The sequence below is a fragment of the Varanus komodoensis genome, unplaced genomic scaffold (assembly GCF_004798865.1).
Source record: "Varanus komodoensis strain SLA01 unplaced genomic scaffold, ASM479886v1 scaffold10, whole genome shotgun sequence".
In the NCBI taxonomy this organism is placed as follows: domain Eukaryota; kingdom Metazoa; phylum Chordata; class Lepidosauria; order Squamata; family Varanidae; genus Varanus; species Varanus komodoensis.
The window spans coordinates 18988052-19010569 of NW_025335269.1; the positions used below are offsets into that span (position 1 = coordinate 18988052).

The 22518-nt window shown below is 43.3% G+C and overlaps 1 protein-coding gene across 3 annotated transcripts; it reads right to left on the reverse strand.

Annotated features, from left to right (window-relative positions):
- Positions 1 to 1636: 1636 nt before the first annotated feature.
- CX3CR1 (C-X3-C motif chemokine receptor 1) lies at positions 1637 to 11419 on the reverse strand. Of its 3 annotated transcripts, none has more exons than XM_044455560.1 (3): positions 10531 to 11419; positions 6715 to 6896; positions 1637 to 3597 (listed from the first exon to the last, which is right to left on the reverse strand). In XM_044455560.1, exon 3 carries the CDS (start codon positions 3587 to 3589, stop codon positions 2528 to 2530), a length of 1062 nt encoding a protein of 353 aa, XP_044311495.1. In that variant the 5' UTR covers positions 3590 to 3597; positions 6715 to 6896; positions 10531 to 11419; the 3' UTR covers positions 1637 to 2527. The 3 variants fall into 3 exon arrangements, with proteins under 3 accessions (XP_044311495.1, XP_044311487.1, XP_044311502.1); XM_044455552.1 differs by having other exon boundaries at positions 8751 to 11419; XM_044455567.1 differs by lacking the exon at positions 6715 to 6896 and having other exon boundaries at positions 11231 to 11419.
- Positions 11420 to 22518: the final 11099 nt, after the last annotated feature.

A 22518-nucleotide genomic window follows, 5' to 3' on the forward strand; every position in this document is an offset into this window, starting at 1 on the left:
TTGCACTGTCATCTGGATCAGGGTGGACGGAAAGTAGATCTTAAGTTGTCTGGGACTTCATTTCCCAGCATTCTTGATCTTTGGCCATGCTGGCAGGGCTTTCTGGGGACTGAAGTCTGAAACATGCAGAGAGCTACCTTGTGCTTGATCTACATCTCCAGCACCCCAGTATCTCAGCATTATGTATTTGCTAGCTTGCTTTTTTCTTATAACATGGTATCTACCTTAAACATCAAATTTTCCCAGTGAAATTTGGGGCACATGTTCATGACACAATTCTGTATTTGAACAACAGCTCACATCCCACCTCCACTGCTGATCTTTATTTTTAAGGAAGGAGGAAAATGCAAACTACATTGGAGTATAATGTCCCCAGATATTGCGATGAAACTCGATATGTATGTTTACAATGTAAATCTCTTCTTCAGGTTCTGCTCCCATCTTGCTGGTGAGGTAAGGGGAGAGGCAAACTACACAAGCAAATTCCAGCATTGTGTAATACCTAAAGCAAGCTTTTGAAAAGTTGTGTTTCACTTGTTTTCTGTTAAAGAGTTCCTACATGCCATAGTTTCAAAGCAGAACAAACTCAAATTTGGTCCACAGGACAAAAACAGAAGTGGTTAAATTGTCTAGCCTGTCAACTTGTTTTTGGTCTTGCTAAAACCCTGTCCAGGCATGCAATATTTTCCTAGGCTGATGCCTTCTGTCTTTGTTTTGCTGCACTTGTGGAATTTTTGTCTTTACCTGAAGGATTCTTCTCCTTTCACAGGAGTTGCACATTTTATGAAAACAATCAGTGGATTATGAGGTTTGTTGTTGCCAGTTCTCAGGTGCATTGGTTCCTTTTCTTCCTTCAGTTCCTCTCCCACTCTCTCTTCCTCTTGAGACAGAACGTAATTGCAAAATATATGAATTAAAGTGACTATAATAGTTTGATGCTGTTTCAGCTGAGTGAATCATTTGTGTGGATTGGAATATCATCACCATCACCATCGCATTATCTTTTTACTCTGCCTTCTTTTCTTTTTCAAGGAACCTGAGGCAGGTTACAGGGTACTCCTGCTCTCTATTTTATCCTTGCAACAACAGTCCTGTTGGGTAGGTTACTCTGAGAGTCTGTGACTGGCCTAAAGTCACCCAGTGAGCTTCATGGCTGAGTGGTGGCCAGAACCCAGATCTCCCAGGTCCCCAGTCCACACTCTCACCACCACAGCACACTGGCTCTGAAGATCATTTTGTCCTTTTGTTTCCACCCTCGTAGTCTGGATACAGGGCACAATGAGAGGGGAAGAAGAGGGAGGAAGGAGAGGAACATTACTCTAGGGAAGTATGGGATTTAAGGCAGTGCAAAGAACTATATGGACAGGGAGCTATTGCATGTGAAAGGTGAAAGGGAGTGCTTGAACTGGCAGTAGTGTTGGCAGGGAGAAACAATTACCAAGGTTACCTGCAGTTTCACCAGAGGTAAGCTGTGGGATTTGCAAGCCTTGAAGAGCATTCTTGAGGGTTAAAAATGGAGCATCACCTTCATAAGCCTTAAACCCTATTCATAAGCCTTAAACCAGAAACCAAGTAACCAAGCAGAAGGACTCTGGATGTAGTGTGAGACTGATTTGGGAGAAAGCACACAGAGATCTAGTGGTGGAAATTAGATTTATTTACAACATGGCCAAGGCAAGAGGGATAAAAAGGCATACAGAAATTAAAGAAAATTTTGGAAAGATATTTTGTGCAAAAACAGTATATATTTGCCTTGATCTGCCCTATATGTTATCTAAGCATCTTCTAATAGCATCCAAGTTTGGAATCCAAAGAATGGCACGCTCAAAAGCAAACTGAATCATACAAACAAAGCCAAAAGGCTGGTTCTAGCCCCACTCCTCCACTTTTTAAGCTTAGACTCCTGATGGCTCAAGGAAGATCTAACAGGCTGGTTGGAGCAGCGATCCCCATTGCTGTAGAGGAGGGTGAGAGTTTCCACAGGACCACAATCCCTTCAGTGCAACCTGACTTTGGCCCAGCAGCACCTCGAAATAACTGAATCACAGGTCGTTTGGACACTATATGCTACTCTAGCCTAGCAAACTGGAGTCAAACACATAGCTAAACACAAAGAGAATGGAGTTCTTGATGCTACAGCAGTCTAGGGTAATATTTTTACTCTTCCCTGCATCCATCTGTGCTGTTGCAAACCAGAGGTTCTGGGACCATGTCCTTTCTCCACTTCAGTAAAATATTAATAGAAGGATCAGTGGGAAACTAGCTAAGTACACCACTGCTTCCTGTTTGTTCAAAAACCACACATGCAAGGTTGGGCACAAATAGCAATATCAGGAATATGCAAAAGAATTACAACATTTCTAGCCCTAAAATGAATAACTGCAATGCAAAGGAATACATGCAGTGTGTAAATACTGCTGGTTTGACAAGGGTAGTGAAGAAAGCAACATGTTTGGTCACGGGTAGGCAAAGTAATTGCTCAGTACTCAGTATCCAAATACTTTCCAATTTGTCCACCAGTAAACCATCAGAGCAGGGTAGAGCCATCAGGGTCACTGGTATTTTGGGTCTGGTTGCTGGTAAATGCAGCCTCAGGAATGGGAACTGGAGCTCTCCCACAATGCTGGCTGCGAGGCACACAGAAACAAATGAATGACAGGCACCTGAGGACAAGCTGATACAGGTATTTTCTGAATTTTTCTCCAGCAAAAGCATAGATGATTGGATTAAGGCAGCAGTGGCTGAAAGCTAGTGGCTCCGTCACATGCACCATGTAATCTAGTAGCCTTAAGGAGCTGCAAGTATTAAAAACACCATAGATACGTAACACTTGCAGTAAAAGTGATACATGGTATGGGGTCCAAAACAGAAAAAACACGATTACCACCATTAAAATCAATCTGATGGCTCTTTTTTTCCGATTAGTTTTGCAGGAGTATAAAGTTTTAATGATCCTCAAGTAACAGAAAATCATGATACAGAGTGGGAGAAGGAACCCTAAGATGTTGATTTCCATGTAGCTGAAAAGAGGCCAGATTTCCTCAAGTTGTACTGGATACAAAGAAGTGCATTTGTTCTCTGACTTTTGGATGAATGCAAAATGGGGAGCTGCAAATAAAATTGCCAGTACCCATATTGTAACGCTAATGGGATAGGCATGGTTTGCTGTTCTGGTTTTCATAACAAAAGTTGCACAGACAATAGCTAGGTACCTATCAATACTGATGACAGAGATGAAAAGCATGCCTCCAAAGAAGCCCACTGAATAGAAAGAGGCCACTATTTGGCAGGAAAGGTTCCCAAGTGTCCATCCATGTATGATATAAGAAGCCCAAAAGGGAAGAGAAACCACAAAGAGAAGATCGGAGATGGCCAGGTTCAGGAGAAATATGTCAGTGATGCTCTTTTGATGCCAACTTTTCAAAATGGTAAAAACCACCAGAGAATTTCCCACTAATCCAATGGTAAACACAAGGCCATAAAGTATTGGCAGAAAGACTCTTCCAGACATCTGAAGATCCATTTTATCACATACAGGCAACAGTCCCTCATAGTCATAATCAGTGGTCGTCTCAACATCTTCAGCCATGGTGAATACTTGTTTGCGAAAGAAAATATAAAAGTGTAGTTAGCAATGGAGTGTAGTTAGCAGTGGAGCCTTATTTCACATGCATAGCACTTACACGTGTTACATCATGGAGCTCTTCAGTTGTGTGATCCAGATAAGGAAATTACCTTTTTCAGCCTCTCCCTTCTGAATATGAGGGCGACCCAACAAAAGTTAGTAAGTAAAAAGTTAGTATAAGTACACAGTGGATATCTGTGACACTGCGATTGTTTACTTCTGCCTTCCACAACCTGGTTCCCTGCAGATGTGCTGGACTATAATTCCCAGCATCCCCTAGCAGCACTGCTAATGGACATGCTTGCTAAGGATGATGAAATTTGTGGGTCCAACACTTCCCCAGGTTGGATAAGGCTGCTTTACTCACTTACCTGGAAGTAAACCCCACCGAACTCAATTGGACACATAAAGAAATGCATTGCATAGTTTCCCAATTTTAGTGGGACAGAATTGTGTCCTGTGTTCTCACACCTCCCAGTAGTTTTTACCCATCGGGGAATCTTTTACACCTTTACCAATGTTTCAGTATTTTGTTTTGTTTTAGAAATCTAGAACCACTGACTAAGTGCAGATAGTTCATTGTCTTATAGCATGCGCTTGAGTGAAAACTCAGTTTTCTCTTCCTCAGGTTTGTTTCCTGTCCATTTTTAGCCACAAAAAGTTAATCCTGAGGTATGCACAGGGGTTGAGTATGTGGGCTTCCCCTTTCATTTCAATGTGGGCAGCAGCTTCAGGGGCTCTACAGCCAAATTGTTGGGATCTCCCACTTCACTTAGTATGATTTTCTTACTCTCTGACCTGGTTTGCACAACACAACAACCAACTACGGCTTAATTTTCCCATGGATAACAGTCTTGTTGTGTCTTGTCATGCTGCACAAACTTAGGTGGCAGGGGGTTGTTTGAGGGTCAGACAACTGTTGGGGAAATGATGCAAAGATGGGTTGTTGTGATGATCCTGAAGCTTTTTACCTGAAGGTCAAAGCTAGGAGACCTGTGACAAACTTTAATAACTTTGCAAACAGTTGTTGGGTCCCCCAGTACTCAGCCTCCCCATTCTCTGATGGGGAGGCTGAGTAACATTAATCATAGAAATGGTCCATGTTAGGCAGAAAAGGTTAACATCAGCCCCCCAGTGCTGGTTTTTTGCTGTTTCTTCCCCCCAGCCAACCAAACAAAATAGCTGCATCATCTCATCTTGTCTACACCTAAAAGCAGACAGGTGGAAATATTCTGACGGTTTCCACTCTTAATGTTCGTTTCAGTTCAGGAAATTGGCACCTTTAAGACATAACACTATTTTTTTCCTATCTCAGCAATGCCCTTTAATAAGGTCTCTTATATCAGCTTGGTTAATGTGAGTATGATTACAACAAAATGAGAACAGGATGTGGCTTCCCACCTTGCCTGAGTGTGCTAACAAGGGGCAGGTCCAGGTGATAGTGCTGCAATCCTGCGGAAGACCTGTGCATGCTGCTCCTGTGGGAGACTGTGGGAAAGGCCCGTGTGTGCTCAAGCGAGCTTTCCTCTTGACAGGTTCTTCCCCGCTCGCGGCCTATGTGTAACTTCACCACACAAGGCGTGGTCCATGCTTCAGAGACAGCCTGAAGAGGCATCTTGCTGTATTTGCACAGTACACACCCTTAAATGCACAGCATGCAATTTATGTTCGCTTTCTTTTTGGTTATTTGTTTGACATTTATATGTCAAATACATTTTTCTCCAAGGTGGCCAAGGCAGCGTGCATGAATTAATCCTCACAACAGCCCTGTGAAGCAGCTCATGGTAAAAGTCAATGACTGCCCAAAGTCACCTATTGAGCTACACGGTTAAGTGGAGACTAGAACCTGGGCCTCTCAAGTCCCAGTCCAATGCTCTAACCACTAGGCACACTGGCACTTTTTGCTTACAATTAAGCATGCAGGTCCCTAGATATGGACAGAAGTGCGTGGATAGGAGATTTTTTAATATACCAGAAGCTTGTTTTCCTAAACTGCACACATGTGCAGTCTAAGAAAGGAGCAGTGGGAGAAGAAAACCCTAATCTTTGGGATCAATGGAGAAGAAAACCCCAAACTGCAAACTTCTAACAAAGCAGTATGATTTGTAGTTCTGCTGCTTTGCCTAAAATTAAATATCTCTCTGATTGCTTGGGGGGGGTAGGGTATTCTCATGTGAAGGATACTGTTGAGTTTTTTCCAAGACATGTCAACAACAAAACTGTTACTTTCCAGCTGCACACCCAGCATGCAAGAAAAGGGATTCTCCCTAAATGAGCCTGAAAGCAGCAGCAGAACTGTGCCCCTAGAGCTTTCTACTGGCTTACCTGGAAGCCACCTGGTCTCATTCCCCTGTATGGCAATTCTCTGCCATCAGCAGAATGTAACTACCACATTCTGATCCTTTCCAGCCAATGGATCTAGGCTAGGGGTTCGGATTGCTCTGTCTTTCTCAGTTTTTCACAACTCATGCATTTTTTTGCTGAGAGTTTTCACCACCACAGCTGCTATGCATATTATGTGTGTATTTAATGTATGTGTAAAAGCTAGACTAGCCTAATGCAGGGATGGAAACTTCAGGGGACATGTTATTGCTCCCTGGACTACCAGGTCCATATTCCAGCAGCTGCACCAAGAAAAACATCAGCTATTTACCTGAAAGCTGAAAAGGTCCCAAATCTGTCCCTTTCCACAGTTTGCAGTCGAAATTTAGCAGCAAACCACCAATATTTTGGTCAATGTCCTGCTGCTGAAGTGGGTCTATTGAAGGCCAGGGTAATTTACATGTTGGCTTTCCCTGGCTTATTGGTTGCTATTTGGGACAGGCAAACTTTAGGAAAGTAGTTTAAGAAAAGATTCACATCCCTTGGTTTATATCAGCCTTTTCCAACATGGCAACCTCCAGACATTTTGGACTACAACTTCCATCACACAGGCAACTGGCCATGTTGGCTGGGGATGATAGAAGTTGCAGTCCAAATTATCTGGAAGTCACCATGTTGGGCTGGTGTACACGCACATTTATTCTTTCATATTGTAATAATCCAGAAACCAGTCTAGAAGAGGGAGATATAAGGAAGAATATACATACCAGAATCCACAATTCAATATCCCGTGTTTTTGCAAGTATCTGCAGGTCTCTCAAAAAGCTCTCTTATGTATTTTGCTGGCCCAGAGCTCTGCCTTTTAAATAGTTCTTTTCTGGAGTCAGAATTTTATCAGCAGTCTTGGGTCTACACTTAAATGAAATGGTGGATTGTCACCCAATCTTTTCTGGATATCAGGTTATGTGGAGAGGATTGGTGGTGGTTGGAATGGGGAAAAAAAGACAAAAACAAGGTGATTCTAGAATAGATAATGAAACAATGAGATAATTCACAGAAAAGATTGCTGATTTTATCATTTGTGTCCAATAATTCTTTAAAGTACAATCTAAAACATACGCTGGTTTGCGTCCTGCTTACATGGTCTCTAGGTCCAACGGAAATGGTTGGTCTTTATTTTGAGGTAAATAAAAAACTGTCTTTTGGAGGAATCGTTCTATGTTCACCTAAACTTATTTGCAGTATCAGTTACCTATAATTGTTGTATGATAAGCAAATTATTTAATTGTGGAGCTTTGTATTAGAAGACAATGATCATTCCATTAAGAACCTTTTCTTCCTATGTTTTATTCTGTTCTATGTTTGGTATCTTTACAGCTTTAAAATTGTATCAGCTTGATAATTTAAAAAGCAGTGAAAAGTTCCTTCATTTCTTTCCCACTAATCATTGCAGTACAAGTCAGAAAACTGCTTTCTCACTCCCACCCCCCCAAAAAATTGTTAAAATATGTTGGTATAAAGATTCCATCTTCAAACCTCAAAAAATTATTTTTCCATTGATTGCTTGTTATAACAAAGTTGGTTATGACAATTTGCTAAAAGAAAATTGTCTGAGTAGTGAGAAAGAAAAATAGAGACAGAGAGACAGCGAAACATAGAAAGAAAGAGATTCTGTGGTCCATATGGTGTATTATACTGATGACAAGCCATAAGAGTTAATGTTAGACAAGATTTAGCAGCAGCAATTCCCAGAGAATAATGGTCAGTATGAGCTATGGTGAATGGGATATTCTCATGCTTAGGATATTTCCAAGGAGGAATATGGGTCAAAGATTATAACTTTGAAGAATAACCTTTAACAAATAGTCTAACTTACCAGGCACAGTCCTCAACATGAATTCCACATTTTGTAAGTTTTGATGAAATATATATACATGATGTACTGGCTCAGCAGGATGCAAAGATAAGCCAAACAATACTTGGCTCTTAATTGCTCCCTTTTCCTCCCATTTTAGCACTTTGTGGTCATACATTTTGAGATAGAATTGGATTTTAATACAAATACACAATACACTTTCAGTTGAAACCAGTCATACTTTAGAGTAAATCCACTAAAATAAATATCACTTAAGTTAGTTAAGACAATGACTTACATTCAGTCCATTTCATTTTTCAATGATTCTTTCTTAAGGATCACCGAATCAGGATCCAACACAGATCTGTTTCTTTTCCTATAATACCTTAGGTTTTTCCATATCATGTCCCTCAACTTATGTTTCAGTTCTGTCTTTGTATAGTTTATAATGATAGTGCTGCCGTCTGTGTGGCAAAACATTCCATTTTCTAATTGGTTGTACAAAGAGACATTCCATTATATTTTTCCTCATATTTATAAGGCTGCTAAAAAGCCAATGATCAAGTAGAAAGGTATGCTTAATTAATGGGGAATAGAGTATTATAATTTAAACACATGTATTTTAAAAAGAGAAATTTTCTCAACTCTTACACAGAATATCACTTCTAAGATGCCCTCTATGACCTATGCAGACATCGTCTGAAAATAAAGTATGTTTTTTACGGCAAAACTAATTTACTTATATTCAAGCTTAATCAATTTATTAACTGACCAAAACTCATGCTGATCTACTAAGACATTCCTAATAAGCTGACAGCCCCCATATGTAATTTCATAGCTTGAGGTTACTACATGAAGATAGCACTCACTGAGAAGTACTAGTGTTCTAGGGGAGGGATGTGGAATTGAACAATTTCTCATTATTTTGCCAGGCTGTTTTAGTCTTACCTTAACAAATTCTGCCTTTTTATGAATGAAAGATGATGAAATCCGATCTAGATGGATATTTAGCTTTTTGCATTGGAAGAGAGGCACAAGTTCTGACCATACTACTACAAGCTCAGCAAAGGAAATAAACTGTTTCCTCAAAACTTCTTGCATATCACTGTCCACAATTACACTTGATGCACTGAGTTGGGCTCAATGAATGGTCAGGCTCAGGGAGGGGCTTGGGGCATCTCACACTTCCTCAGTCCTCATGTAGGTATCCCAGGGGACACCATGGAGGAATGGGGATGACAGATTGGAGAGTGGGTTAAAAAAAAGTCTTCATCGCATTTTTGGCAGAGGAATTCAAAGAACTGTGTGACTTTTGCTATCTAAGTGTACTAAGTATTGAGCCCTAAGGCAGCTACCATAATAGATGTTGCATTTAGTCACCTATCAATCCTGAAAGATAAATGCTTACTATAAATAGAAAGCGTATCTTGATAAATGAATATAGATCCCCTCTTAGTAACCCCACTGAGAGTTGCTCCACATACCCACAGACAAGTGTAAAGAGAATATAAGTGTCACTATTCCTATTAATACATTACAAAAAAGGTGCTTTTCCAGAAAGACACTGTCATGTGGAACCCCCTAAACAATTACTACCAGTTGTTCCAGATTTAGGCTTCTGATTTGAGAGCCTTCTTTGATGAATTACAGGAACATCTCCTCTTTTCCAAAAAGAGGAGAGGGGCAAGGGAAGCCCCCTAATGTGTATTCTTTGCTTCCCGCTCATGGTTATTTTATTTTCAGGTTCTTAGGCAACATCATGTCCCTCCATTTTCATTTCCATTTGTAAACGGTGCTATCCATGGTTTATTTTTAAGCACAGGGAAAATGGTTATTTCTGACCATGAAAGAACGTGTGATTTCCTTTTGAGCACTTGAGCTATTTTGCCAAATCACAATGCCACCTAAAAGGTGTGTAGCACAAAAGCAGGAAAGAAAACACTCTTCATGTAATGCTTGGATTTCAATTCTGTGATGAAACCACAAGAAGATGCATCAGATTTAACAGACGCAGTGGAATAGCCCAATTGCAAGAAGGCGCCATCTTCCAGCTGGCTTACAAGGAGAAAGATCACATAAGGAAACAATTTATCACCGGGATGTGACAATACAGATATTACTTCGCATCAGTGCAGACTTCAGGCTTGCAAGGTCTACTTCATTGATTTGTTGGATCCCTGAAGTCCTCCAGGTTGGAATGGGGAACAAAACAGTGGCTCAGGAGTGGAAATTTACAGTTGGCATTGAGGATGCAGGTATGAGCCCATCTTTAGCCTGGAATCTGCTTTCACTCCAGAAACAAAACTCATAATCATATCCCATGCAAATTCTTTTCTCCTTTCTCCCCAAGCATTTTGAATTCCAGTAACTTTGTGTGTGTGTGCTCGCGTGCATGTGTTGTACTATAGTTACTATGGAAAGCCAGAAAACCTTACCAATCTACTCCAACTCCTCTAGTATTTTAGAAAAATTGTGGCTATGTGTGAGGGAGAAGATGATAGAGTTGTATAACATTATGCACGGACCTTTTTATTTCTCTGTCCACTTTTTCCACACCATGCATAATTTTGCATGATTCCTTCTCTCAGGATACTAGACCCCAGGGTCATTAGAGAAAAGCTGCTTGGTAGGTGATTCAGGGCAGGCAAGAGAAAGCATTTCTTCACAAACAATGTAGTTAAACTATGAAACGTTTGGCTCTTATTATTACACTGCATTTATATCCCACCTTTTCCCCTCTTACAGGGAAGCCAAGGCAAGCTTACAGAGGTCTCCTCCAGTCCATTTTATCCTCGCAGCAACATCCCTGTGAGATGTGGTAGACTGAGAGCGTGAGAACAAACTGAATCGAACCGTTTTTCCACCAAGGTGGTGTAGTGGCTTGCTTCTGACATTCGGCGGCAAACCACCAGGCTTTACCACTGAGCTAAATGGTACAACAGCAGGCGTGCAGCTTGGGGTGGGGGGAGCAGGAAGATGAAAATGGCACTGGAGACCCTGGAGTTGGCTTTTCTGGTTGTGTGTAGCCGATCAGCCCAGCGTGGCTAGGTTTCCTGCGTCGCTTCTGTTAGGAAATCCAGAATAAATCCTGGTAGAAAAGGTTGCATATATGCGCCTATTGTAGAGTCAGCGGGGAGGGGAACTTTAAACCTCCCCGGCTTCATTGCTTCCATCCAAGTGCGCAGTCCTGGCCAGTTATGCGACACCTTTAACGTAAGAATGGCTCCAGAGACTGCAGAGCCGCCCGGCCGCTTTTCACAGAGTCCCGCTTGAGGTGGGGGGCGTCTCTCTTGTGCCGGGCGCCCGCTGCTCGGGCCCGGAGCGCCGCCTCCAATGCTGCCGCCCGCTTCTGCAGCTTCAGCTTTCACCTGCGCACCCCCTTCCTGGCCGGCTCCTCTCCGTGCGCACCGCGGGGCACTTTCTCTCACCTTCTCCAGCTCTCCCCGGGCCGATCTCCCTCGCTGGGACCCCTCTTCCCAGGGAGAAGGGTGGACTGCGTCCTCCCTTGGACTCCTGCCTCTGCCCCAGCCGGTGGGGCTGAAGCTGCCGCCTTGCCTCCCAAGCCGCGTTCCGCTACCGCCTTGTTCCTCTTGCTGCTGCTGCTGCTGCCGCCGCCTCAGCCCTCCCGCCCTCCTCTCCACCTCACGTCCACCCCCTTTCCTCGCGTTCCTCTTTATACAGCCGGCACCAGGCCCCTTCCGTCCCCTTCCCTCGTTGCTCTCTTCCAGGGAGATGCCCCTGCGCACCTGGGGACGCAGCGCACAGCTCCCTGCCCCACGCCCCATCGCAGGCTCTCCTGCTGCCCCCGGTGTCGGCTTCACCATCTCTTCATTGGCTACGGCGCGTCTCTTGGCTTGGTCCCGAGTAGGAGATGGAGGGCCCCGTCAACCCTTCACAGTGCCTGTGTGTTGTGACATGGAACCTGCGAGCCTTTCTCAGGAAGCATCAAATTCCAAGCCAGATTACTGTTTAGCATCACCGTTACTTTTAAGAGATCGGAACTCTTCCAGGGCACCTGAGGCAGCTACTACATTCATTTGTAAAAGTTTACTGCATTGAAACTTTGTGCTGCTAATCTGCTAGTAGCAAGAGCCTGGCATGATTAATTCACGTGCGAACGGATACCCAAGACTAAATGACTCATTATTGTTATGTCAATCTCTTGTAATCAATGCTATTGTATTACGTCTCCTCTGCAGATCTCTCACATTCTTTTGACTGTGTTCCCCTTATTTTGTCATCACCTGCCCTGCAGCTATGTCATCTGACACAGAACCTAGAAAACACTCTGTATATGTTCTGGAAGTTTGTAGTTGGTTTCAACCTCTACCTGGCAGTGTTGTTCGTAAGGTTTGTCTCTGCAGAGGGTACCTGAGGGCTCAAACTAATAAATCTGCTGAGGTTTGTCATGAAATCTGTCTCCCTGTGAATCCAGGTGTGCATTTCTTGCGACTGGAATTCCGGGACTCTGACACTTCTAGCAAGTGCAACAGGAAAACCATGGTGGCTTGGAAGCATGATGCACGAGCCCAACTAAGGGCAATTTGTTGTCCTCCAGATGTTGTTTAACTTCCTCAGACTTAGCCAGCAAAGCGAATGGTGAGAGATAATGGAAGTGGAAGTTCAGCAACATCTTGAGGGTCCCAAGTTGCCCAGCTGTAACATCAGGAAGCTCACAGAAAATAACTGGATCCTATTGTGGTATCATTTTACCAGCTGTTTGTCAAACATGACAATGAGTTACATTATAAAGAATAGGAAGAATGGAAAGCTCTCAAAGAATTGTTTCAGGGACTCTTAGTACATGACATAGCATCTTCTTGATATCCCACCTTGTTGGGAGTTTCTCTTCAGGTTACTCATTGTTGATCAAGCCCAGGATATGCACAATTTGCTTCTTAACCAGTTTCAGTTTACTGAAAATGACAGTTTGGAGTTTTAAATGATTTGTGACTTTTATTATTTGGGATAAGGTATATTTGTATTAATTGAACTCTATCAATATTCATGATTATGACTGACTTGTTGGAAAGGTAGCTTTTGTGGCATTGCTTATGTATGAACTATGTTTGGTCTGATTTTTCTTCATCTTTTGTTGGAAATGCATTCCTCTTTCCTTTGAAGTTGAGCATGGATCTTAACAGCCAGGGATAGAACAACCCTACCTAGGGAGGGTGTGGGGAGTGAAGAGGTGAGTGGGAGATGGGGTGATCTTACCTTTTTTTCTGGGTAATCCTTTTTAAAAATGTAATCCCACACTGAGGTCAATGGAGGGAAGTTTCCTACACTAACTCCAGGCTGATGCATTTCAGGGGCTTAACCTGGAGCATCAAACAGAAGCAGGGTAAGCAAACACCATCCTCAGAATATCAAAATTTGGAGCTTACCACTGGCTGGAGCTCAGTCTCTGCAGCAGGATTTTTGTTGCTATGTCACCATCATCATTCACTATTTATATAATAATAATTTATATATATATTTGTTATTTATAAATATGCATTTATATTAATCTCTAAATGGTTTACATGCATTATTTAAAACACATTTAAATACAATGTTAAATATTGTTGAAAGCAATTTCAACTCAAACTCCAAAACACATTTATTTAAATTAACACAATTAAAAGCCATTTTAAAAACTACAGTAGTAAATGCCTAGGCAGCTCTCAGTGTGTGGAACTGGAGACACTGGGGCAGATGAGGAAGACGTCCCATCCCACCACATGCTAACTTCTGCCAGAAAGTGGAGCACAGGGTTAGGATGACTCTGCCCCTGTAGCTTACTGATTTTGTTACTGCTGATGCTTATTTCTCCCTTCACTGTTTTGTACATTATGATTGATTCTTGAATTAGCCACAAGTCCAGTAGGCTCGTTCAGATATATAGGAGTTAAATTAGTCTTGACTAAGCTGCTCCCTTGACTTCAGCAGATGTACTCTAAGCATGATTAAGTCTGGATCCAATCCTATGCATGTTTAGACAGAACTCCTACAACTCCCTGCATTGTTTAGAAGTGTGCTTGAACTCATTTGTGAGTGTATGTTAACATAATAAACATGGAATATATAAGAGAAGCTTTAAACTTGCCCATCCATTGCAAGTTTCCATTAGTAGGTTTACCTTAGTGAAAAGATCCCCAATATGCCACTGCCTACCATGATCAGCAAACAGTTTTTCCATTATTGTAATCCTTCATATTCATTACAGACAGATATGACACCTGGTCATTAGAAAATTAAGCTAGCTCATTGTGAGAAGTCTATGCTATGAAATATTTACTTACTACCCCCACTCAGATTCTGTTCATGTTAACAGTAGTATGGTAAAGCTTAAAGGCCCTTGACCTGGGTCTGGAACTGCACATAAAGGGGAAACTTTGCTTTGCTTTGCTTTGCTTTGCTTTGGCATTTGCTGTGGTATGGACTCTCCTTTATCAACTATTTCTATAAAACCAGCATGCCTAGCATTCCTAAAAGACCATGTGTGGCCATGGACCCCTTGCCAGAGAAGAGGAAATCCAGCACCTAATGAGAGGATGAAACAAGGATACCGATTGGCACTGAATTTGTTAATTTATATGTATAGGTTAAGTTTAAAGTATGATTCACTACAGTGGAGACCTATGTACCCACACAGTCTGTGCTAACAGGAGCTGCTAATAGGCAATTTCAGGACCTTCCTTTGGCTCTCCCTTCTTAGGTTTCTTCTACTGGGTTTGCCTGACATGTTAACCCATTAACGGTGGGATGTCATGTTGTGTGAACTGGGGCCATTTCCTGCAAGGTGGCTGGCTTGTGGGCAACAAGCCAACCTGACAACTCATGGTTTGTACCTGGGGTTGCTGGACCCACAGTGGTCTGTTGTGTCATCCGAAGCTAGACAGCAGTGCTGTGGCTTCCAGGAACTGGCTGGTGAGCTTGTTAGCAGGAGTGGCAGAACCCCCTTGATGCTCTTCCCAAGCTATGTAAGTGCTTGCATGGCACTTTGGGGCACCTGTTACTGAATGGGAATCCCACACAGTGATAGCGAGCTATTTCTACTCCCCCTAACATTCTCCTTGCTTTCCTCTTGTCTGAAGATTACAATCTCTGGCATTACAGATGGCTTTTTAAAATCTTTGTTTTGACAACCATGGATAAACCCCTTCAAATTGCCAAAATGACCCATGGTAGGAGCTGTAGCCACCTAGCAAACTTTTAAAAAATGCACCCATAGTGTGCATGAATTTTTTTGTTTCTTTATTTTGCTTCAATGTAAATAAGATTAATCCGTTCTGTAAATATTTTTTTAATCACAAAAATTTGAAACAAAGTAACAAAGAACAACCGAGTAACAAAGTATAGTACAGTAGAGAACACCAACCTAGGTTGCGGGGAGGTTATTGTTTGGAGGGGGAGTCCAAATAATAATTGTGCAATAGTGATCATGCTTGGGTGAGGGGAGATGGCCGTGATCACGATTGTGGTCATGCAGGAAAGACGGGCGTGATCGTGATCGTGCTCATGCTTGTGCAGGGAATATGGCTGTGATCATGGTCATCAACTGATGTGGAGTTCACAACCTGAGGCAAATTGTTTCCGAAATTTCTGGTTGTGACCCAATTTGGTAGTGAACTGATGTGTTCGTGAGCTGAGGTACCACTGCATTGCATAGCATAGCATATGGCTTGTGCTTATTTTATTTAACAGGGGAACACAGGATGGTGCTTGCTGTCGTGAGGCCGTAACTCACATCTACAATCTCACATCTCACACAGCAGCCGGCAATAAAACTAAAGACTTTTATTGCTACTTGGTACAAGATTTACGATGCAACAGATAAGCTCTAGCAGTGAGCTCCTTGCAGCTCAGTTGCCCCCTCCTTTCTGACTTGCCTGGGAAGTTCACGTGGGATTCAATCTTCTGTTACATCTTTCCGTGCATGGTGGGACAAACCTCTCTCCTGTGGCCACAATTGGTCCAGACGCAATTGGTCTATATGCTGCAAACTTCTCATAAGTTGAGCATTCACTAAATCTACTGTTACGTCTTCCTGTTCTTCTGAACTCTACCCAGTAGCTTCAGAGTCAGGAGGCGGGGGGGGGGGCAACTTGTTCAAACCCCTCAGAGTCAGGATGTGGGGAGGCTGCTCGCTCAGAAGCCTCAGAGTCAGGCTGTGGGGAGGCTGCTCGCTCTGAAGCCTCAGAGTCAGGCTGTGGGGAGGTTACTCGCTTGGAGGCCTCAGAGTCGGACTGCAGAGGGGTCGTTGGGCACTAGGCCTCAAGTATAAGTCCCCTTGTTCCAATGCCTCACTGTGAGCTTCTGGCCCTTTCTCATGTGCCAACGCCTCTGCTGAACCATTAGGCACGACACTTGCCCCTGGATAAAAGGGCACTGGCAGAAGGGGTTCTCTACAGCAGGCCTTGAACTGTGCATTTGTGATCCCTAAATCACAGGCATCTGGGAGTCCTTTCCAGGATTCTGTGATCTTCCAAGGATCCAGAAAGCTGATGCTGTACACTGTAGGGGATCTGAGGCTTCTCCCAAGGACTTTCTCCTTAAATTATATTGAAAGTGACATAATTATGCCATCCATTTGGCAACACTCTTAAGAAATTACTGTTTTATGAACTTACATAGCTGGTGCTAAACTTCCCAATGGTCAAAAATGGTTTTTCTGCTTGAAGCCCCCCTGCAGGAGTCAAGAGTTCATAATTTCGCTTGACATTATTCATCAGTGCAAAACCTGGAACTGGGCATCTTAAGCTCCTTTTGTGGAGAGGAACGTCTAAAGGTTTATTACCACAGTCTGATTTTAACAGTTTCAATAATTGCATTTCTATCACTATTTTCTCTCCTTTTTCTGGTTCACAACTCAGGTATTTTATTGGATGCAGAATACAAGCCAAAGACTTCAGAATACAAGACTTCGACTTTTATTCCTAAGCTGAAGTTGACTTGATGACACATGTAAATTTTGTTTAAAAAACCCTAAGTATTATGTGGTAATCTGAGCATCTGTGGTTTGTTACAAGTAAGGTCCCACCTTCCTTGCTCTAACCTGCCCTCGCACGAAAATGACTGGTAAGCAGTGGAAAGTCCCCGGAGGACGCCACTGCTCTGAAAAGCCCAGCAAACTTCTGCAAGGAATCAGGAGTGTACAATGAATGCGTCTTGCTTACAAGTCCATATACAATATTTCCCTAGATGGTGCCAGGAGTCACCCACGACATTGCTTGCAATTTGCTCTGTATCTCAGCGCCCCCTTGTGGAAAATTTGTTGTTGTTAGTCCCGAAGTTGTGTCCTACCCATCGCGATCCCATGGAAACATTCCTCCAGGCCTTCCTATCTTCCACCATCCCCCGGAGTCCACTTAAGGTTACACCAACTGCTTCAGTGACTCCATCTAGCCACCTCATTCTCTGCCATCTTCTTTTGCCATCTATTGTTCCCAACATTAGGCTCTTCTCCAGGGAGTCCTTCTTTCTCATTAGGTGGCCAAAGTATTTGAGTTTCATCTTCAGTATCTGGCCTTCTAAAGAGCAATCAGGGTTGATCTCCTCTGGTTTGATTGCCTTACAGTCCAAGGGACTCGCAGAAGTCTCCTCCAGCACCACAATTCAAAGGCCTCAATTCTTCAATGCTCAGTCTTCTTTATGGTCCGACTTTATGGTCCGGCAGGGTGATGTCTCTGCTTTTCAGTATGCTGTCTAGATTTGCCATAGCTTTCCTCCCCAGGAACAAGCATCTTTTAATTTCTTGGCTGCAGTCCCCATCTGCAGTGATCTTGGAGCTCAGGAAAATAAAATCTGTCACTACCTCCATTTCTTCCCCATCTATTTGCTAGGAAGTGAGAGGACCGGATGCCATGATCTTAGTTTTCTTGATGTTGAGTTTCAAGCCAACTTTTGCGCTCTCCTCCTTCACCTGCATCAAGAGGCTCTTTAGTTCCTCTTCACTTTCTGCCATTAGAGTGGTATCATATCTGAGGTTGTTGATATTTCTCCTGGCAATCTTAATTCCAACTTGTGATTCATCTAGCCCCACCTTTCTCATGATGTGCTCTGCATATAAGTTAAATAGGAAGGGCGACAGTATACCGCCTTGCTGAACTCCTTTCTCAATTTTGAACCAATCAGTGGTTCTGTGTCCAGTTCTCACCGTTGCTTCTTGACCCGCGTATAGGTTTCTCAAGAGACAAATAAGATGGTCTGGTACTCCCATTTCTTTAAAAACTTGCCACAATTTGTTGTGATCCACACAATCAAAGGCTTTAGCATAGTCAATGAAACAGATGTTTTTCTGGAACTCCTTAGCTTTCTCCATGATCCAGTGTATGTTGGCAATTTGATCTCTAGTTCCTCTCCCTCTTTGAAATCCTGCATGTACTTCTGGTAGTTCTCGGTCCACATACTGCTGGAGCCTAGCTTGTTGGATTTTGAGGAAATTTAGGAACACCCAAAAAGGAAGACAGGAAAAATGGAAGGCCGCTATGAAAGGACGTTCTAACCATCTGGCAAAGAAAGTGGAAGAAAAGCCTGGAGGGTGGGGGGGGGGATGTGCCAGGCTAAATTCCTCATGCAGAGAACTTCTAATGCTCAGAAAGCACTGCAGAACTATTCTCTTCAATGTACTTTCTACAGTAAGAAAAAAAGGCAGAAAAGCGGTTGGAAAAGTCAGGATGGTTAAGAGTGTAAGAGCGTGCTGTCTGGAATCCCAACACTCCCCCCCCCCCAACAAAAAAGAGCAATAAAAGTGCAGAGAGAATCTGCGGCAGGAAAGGTGGCATCGCTGCACCATCGGGTTTGTTTTAGTAATGCCTACACGCAGGCCCGCCATGGCAATGAGCCTTTGTCCTAATGGCAGGAGCCCTGGGGGCAGCACCCTCACCCCGCTTTCCTGCGCTTACTGACATGCAGGTTTCAACCAGTTCTCCAGGGTGGCAGCCTGCTCATTGGAGGGCACTTTGCATAGCAACATCACGGTTACCTCGGCAGACCGATCTGGATAATGCTGCATCAGGAGATCTGTCAGTTCATGGGGGTACTCAGTGGCTCCAGGACAATCCAGGGGATCTTATGGCCTTTTCCCTTTTTCTCTTCCTCTTTAGAAAAGTCATTTAAGCCAGACTTCAGGTTCTTGATTTCCTTATCTGTTAATTCACTCAAGGCAGTTTTGATCCTCTCCTTTTCCATTTCTTGAGCTTTCTCCTGCAGGGTCCTGGATGCTGCAGTGCTGTTTTTGGAATCTCACCTGTTCACAAATACTTTCAGTTTCCAGGAAGCATCGTCATCTGCCCCTGCTTCTTTCCCCCCTTCCTGTTAAGCTTAATCTTGAGGCATTTCCTGCAAATTATGTGTGGATAGTGGAGCAGCTAGGTAACCTCAGCCCCACCACCCTGCTGCCAATGGGTGGTTGCTGAAATAAAGGTGCAAGGGCCCTAATGATTTCTGTTGCATCTGATCTCCCTGGATCAGCTGCCTTTTTGCCCGCATGAGGTTCTCTTTCTGCTGTACCCCTTTAATCTTTTTGGCAGAGGGTCATGTTACCGAATTCAGCCAGTCAACAGCTAGGACAAGCCCGGGTGGACTCCAGACCTGAGCCAAAAGGAGCCTGAGACGAGACTTAGAGCCAAAAGCAGCTTTATTCTAGTGCACTATAGAATAAAGGGAGACAAAAGGGGACATTCAGCCCAAAGCAGTGTCTTGAAAGTTGCACACTGGTACATGTGTTTTAAAGCCTAGGTAAGCAATTAAGTTACCTAATACATCAATGTAGCCACACCCCCACTGCTGTTGGCTTCAACGAGTTTTTTCTTCTGTCAAGGACCAGACGTTTCCCATGTCTATTTCTTATCTGCTGGAGATTCACACAGGCTTGCCATGTTCTTACTCCCTGCACATTTGCAACTTTCATGGCAGCTATAACCAGTTTCCACTGTTCTTTTGATTACTGTATTGGAGGTCAGGCTAGCTTGTTAGCTGTGGGTTACACAAAGTTCATTTTGTTCTTATCCCCCCTCCCTTCTGGGACAGTATAGCTATGGTGTTTTTACTATGTGGCCTTCCTCTGACCAACTACTTTTGGGACCTTCCTCTGGCCAATTACTTTTGGGATATTTTGGGGTGCTGCAATTGGCAACAGTCATTTCCCCTTGAAATCAAATGGCCTCCTCTCTGTATTGATCCCTTTTTATAAATAAGGATGCCCTTAGGAGACTTGGCCATTAAAACACACAGAGAGACTTTAGAGCATATGTAAATTAGCATATGATATTTCTGCTTTTTTGTCTTTCTTGGTACCTAGTAGTGCCCCTGTGCTGTTCTGAGTGTTAATTTTAAGAGCCCCTGGACTTTTGCCTTGAGATGCACCCCTACCTAGCTGAACCACCAGGCATGCTGGTCCTTAATCACAATCACATTGCAAACCTATACTCCAAAATAAGCCGTTTTGCGTTAAATGGCAAATGTATATAGGCCAGTAGCCTATCATCATCATCATCGCCATCATTTTGCAGTTAATTCTCATGGACAAGCATCAATTCTGCCTTGGAATAGAAGCGGAATCCAAAGTGAACTCAAAAGATAACAAGCATTGGTTAACCATCTATATCAAATCTACAGAGGGGTAGGTGAAGACATTCTACTGCCTGGGGTAGGCAGGAAATGGTTCACCATCCCTGCTAAAGCACAAAAGATCCAAAGTGCAAGTTATGTTGGTAACTGAAATAGAAAATCCCAGATGAGTGGTGGTAGGAAAGGCCCACTTGGGCACGAGCCCTGGATTTTCTGAACGGTGCCCTGCACCTTTAACACTTCCCCAGTTGGCATCATTTGTCTAAATACAAGCCAGCCTTTTTCCTCTGTGTTCAGTGGCCTTGCAGTTACTAAGAGACCTTAGGACTTAACCCTTGGCAGATAAATAGGAAATGTAGCATAGAAGTCTCAGTCTTTTAAACTAAGCAGGGGACTGCTAACTTTCCTTCCACAGTTTGCTCATTATTTTCAGTAAGTCCAGAGTCCAAAATTGCCTAACAGTACCAGTGTCACCTGGCTTTCTCAGAGTATTTGGAATTCTGCAGAGAACTGTTTATTAAATGCTTCTGGACTATTACACTTTGTAGGCAGAGAGGGCCTGACAAAAGAAAGGACAGTTGTGTTGGTTGGTCACAGATCAGATGATGTGTGATAGGTGTGAAAGGATGATTTGAAACAAGAAGGTAGGAAAGGTAAAAGAACGGTAACAAATTACTTAGCCTAAAAGGCGGGGAGGCGGGTAAGATCAGATAGCACAAGGTGGGAGAAAACAGGCACTAGGCACAATGGCCGAATACCAGCTCAATGACTTCCTGATTAATTGACAAGCTTGGCAGGACAAAATGAGCCTCTTGTAGCTCAGCAGAGGCTGGGCTGGATTGAGAAGAAGGGCCACAGATTAGGCAGGTGGAAAGATTGTAAACTCCCGGTTCCCTAGCCAATGAGGGGAAAGGAGGAGGGAGAAGCGGCCACTCTACCTGGCTGTAGAAGGAAGTAAAACACCACTCCATCATCTCTGACAAGAGGTCTCCTTAAACTCTAAGAGCAGCCACAGCAGGGAGGCCACAGCAGGGAGATGAAGGGGAAGCACAGCCCATGCCATGGCTTCATTTCACACACCAAATCTGTTTGCCTTCCCTCCCAAACTATTTCAGTTTGAGCTGTTCACTGAGACATTGTTCTGCCTGAGTCTGCTCGTTCTCATCTTGCTCCATCCCTTTTCTTAGACTGTAAGCCTGTAGGGAGGAACTGCCCTGTTGGCCACTGCTGACTAGTTGGGGGAGGCTCTTTGGCTGAAGAACTGGTTAAAATGCTGTAATGAAATACCAGTTAATTCACTGGCTGTACAGCAAGCCATGTTGTCATGGATTCCATGCCACAGCGAACTATAGTACGAAATGAAAAAATCAGAGGAGACAAAAATTGATTTCCTATCAATGTATTTATTTTGTTTTTATCTATTTTAGGTTTATTTTTCTTGATTTTTATTAAGCTATTTATATTTTATTTTATTTAAGTGATTGTGTTGATTACCCTAGCAAGTGACCCCTGCTCAATGCTTGGAGGAAGGCGAAAAACCTCCAGGAGCGCAGGCCAATCTGCCCTGGAGGAAAATTCCTTCCCGACCCCAAAAATGGCAGTCAGCACAACTCCAGGCATGCGAGCAAGGGCCATGAGCAAGCGCGTCGCCAGCGCATCCCCCTTCTTCCCCTTTCACCTCCAATGTTTCCCTGGTTTCCGGCATGGCAAGCAGGTCTTAGCATCGACTCTAGAGGGTCCAGAGAACTTCTCTTTGGTTTCCAGTCCTTGACCGACATCATTCCACCTCCAGATAGTTCCTTCTCTTTCTTCAGCAGCCATAGCAATGCTCGATCCACCCATTCCAACTCACCTGCAGTCCTATGTCAATATTGGAGGTCCTGCTTTGTGACCCACTGTAGGAGCAATTAGGTTAGCAGCTACAATGGATAAGCTCTTGTCATCAGAATACACAAATTTATTATCTGCAGCAAGAATGAATTTGATTTATAGAGGAATATAATTACCAACCTCTCAACTCACCTCTGTTCCTCTCTCTCTGGATGAGCTGTGTATTGAACTTATCTGTTTTATTTAGGTTCCTGAAGCTTTATCTACCAGGTGGCTTCATTTTATACAAAATGAATGCAACAGTTAACTTTGAACATTTCCTGTCAGTCTG

Coding starts and splice junctions, on each gene's coding strand:
- CX3CR1 (XM_044455567.1), bottom strand. CDS start 3,589: ATGGCTGAAGATGTTGAGACGACCACTGATTATGACTATGAGGGACTG.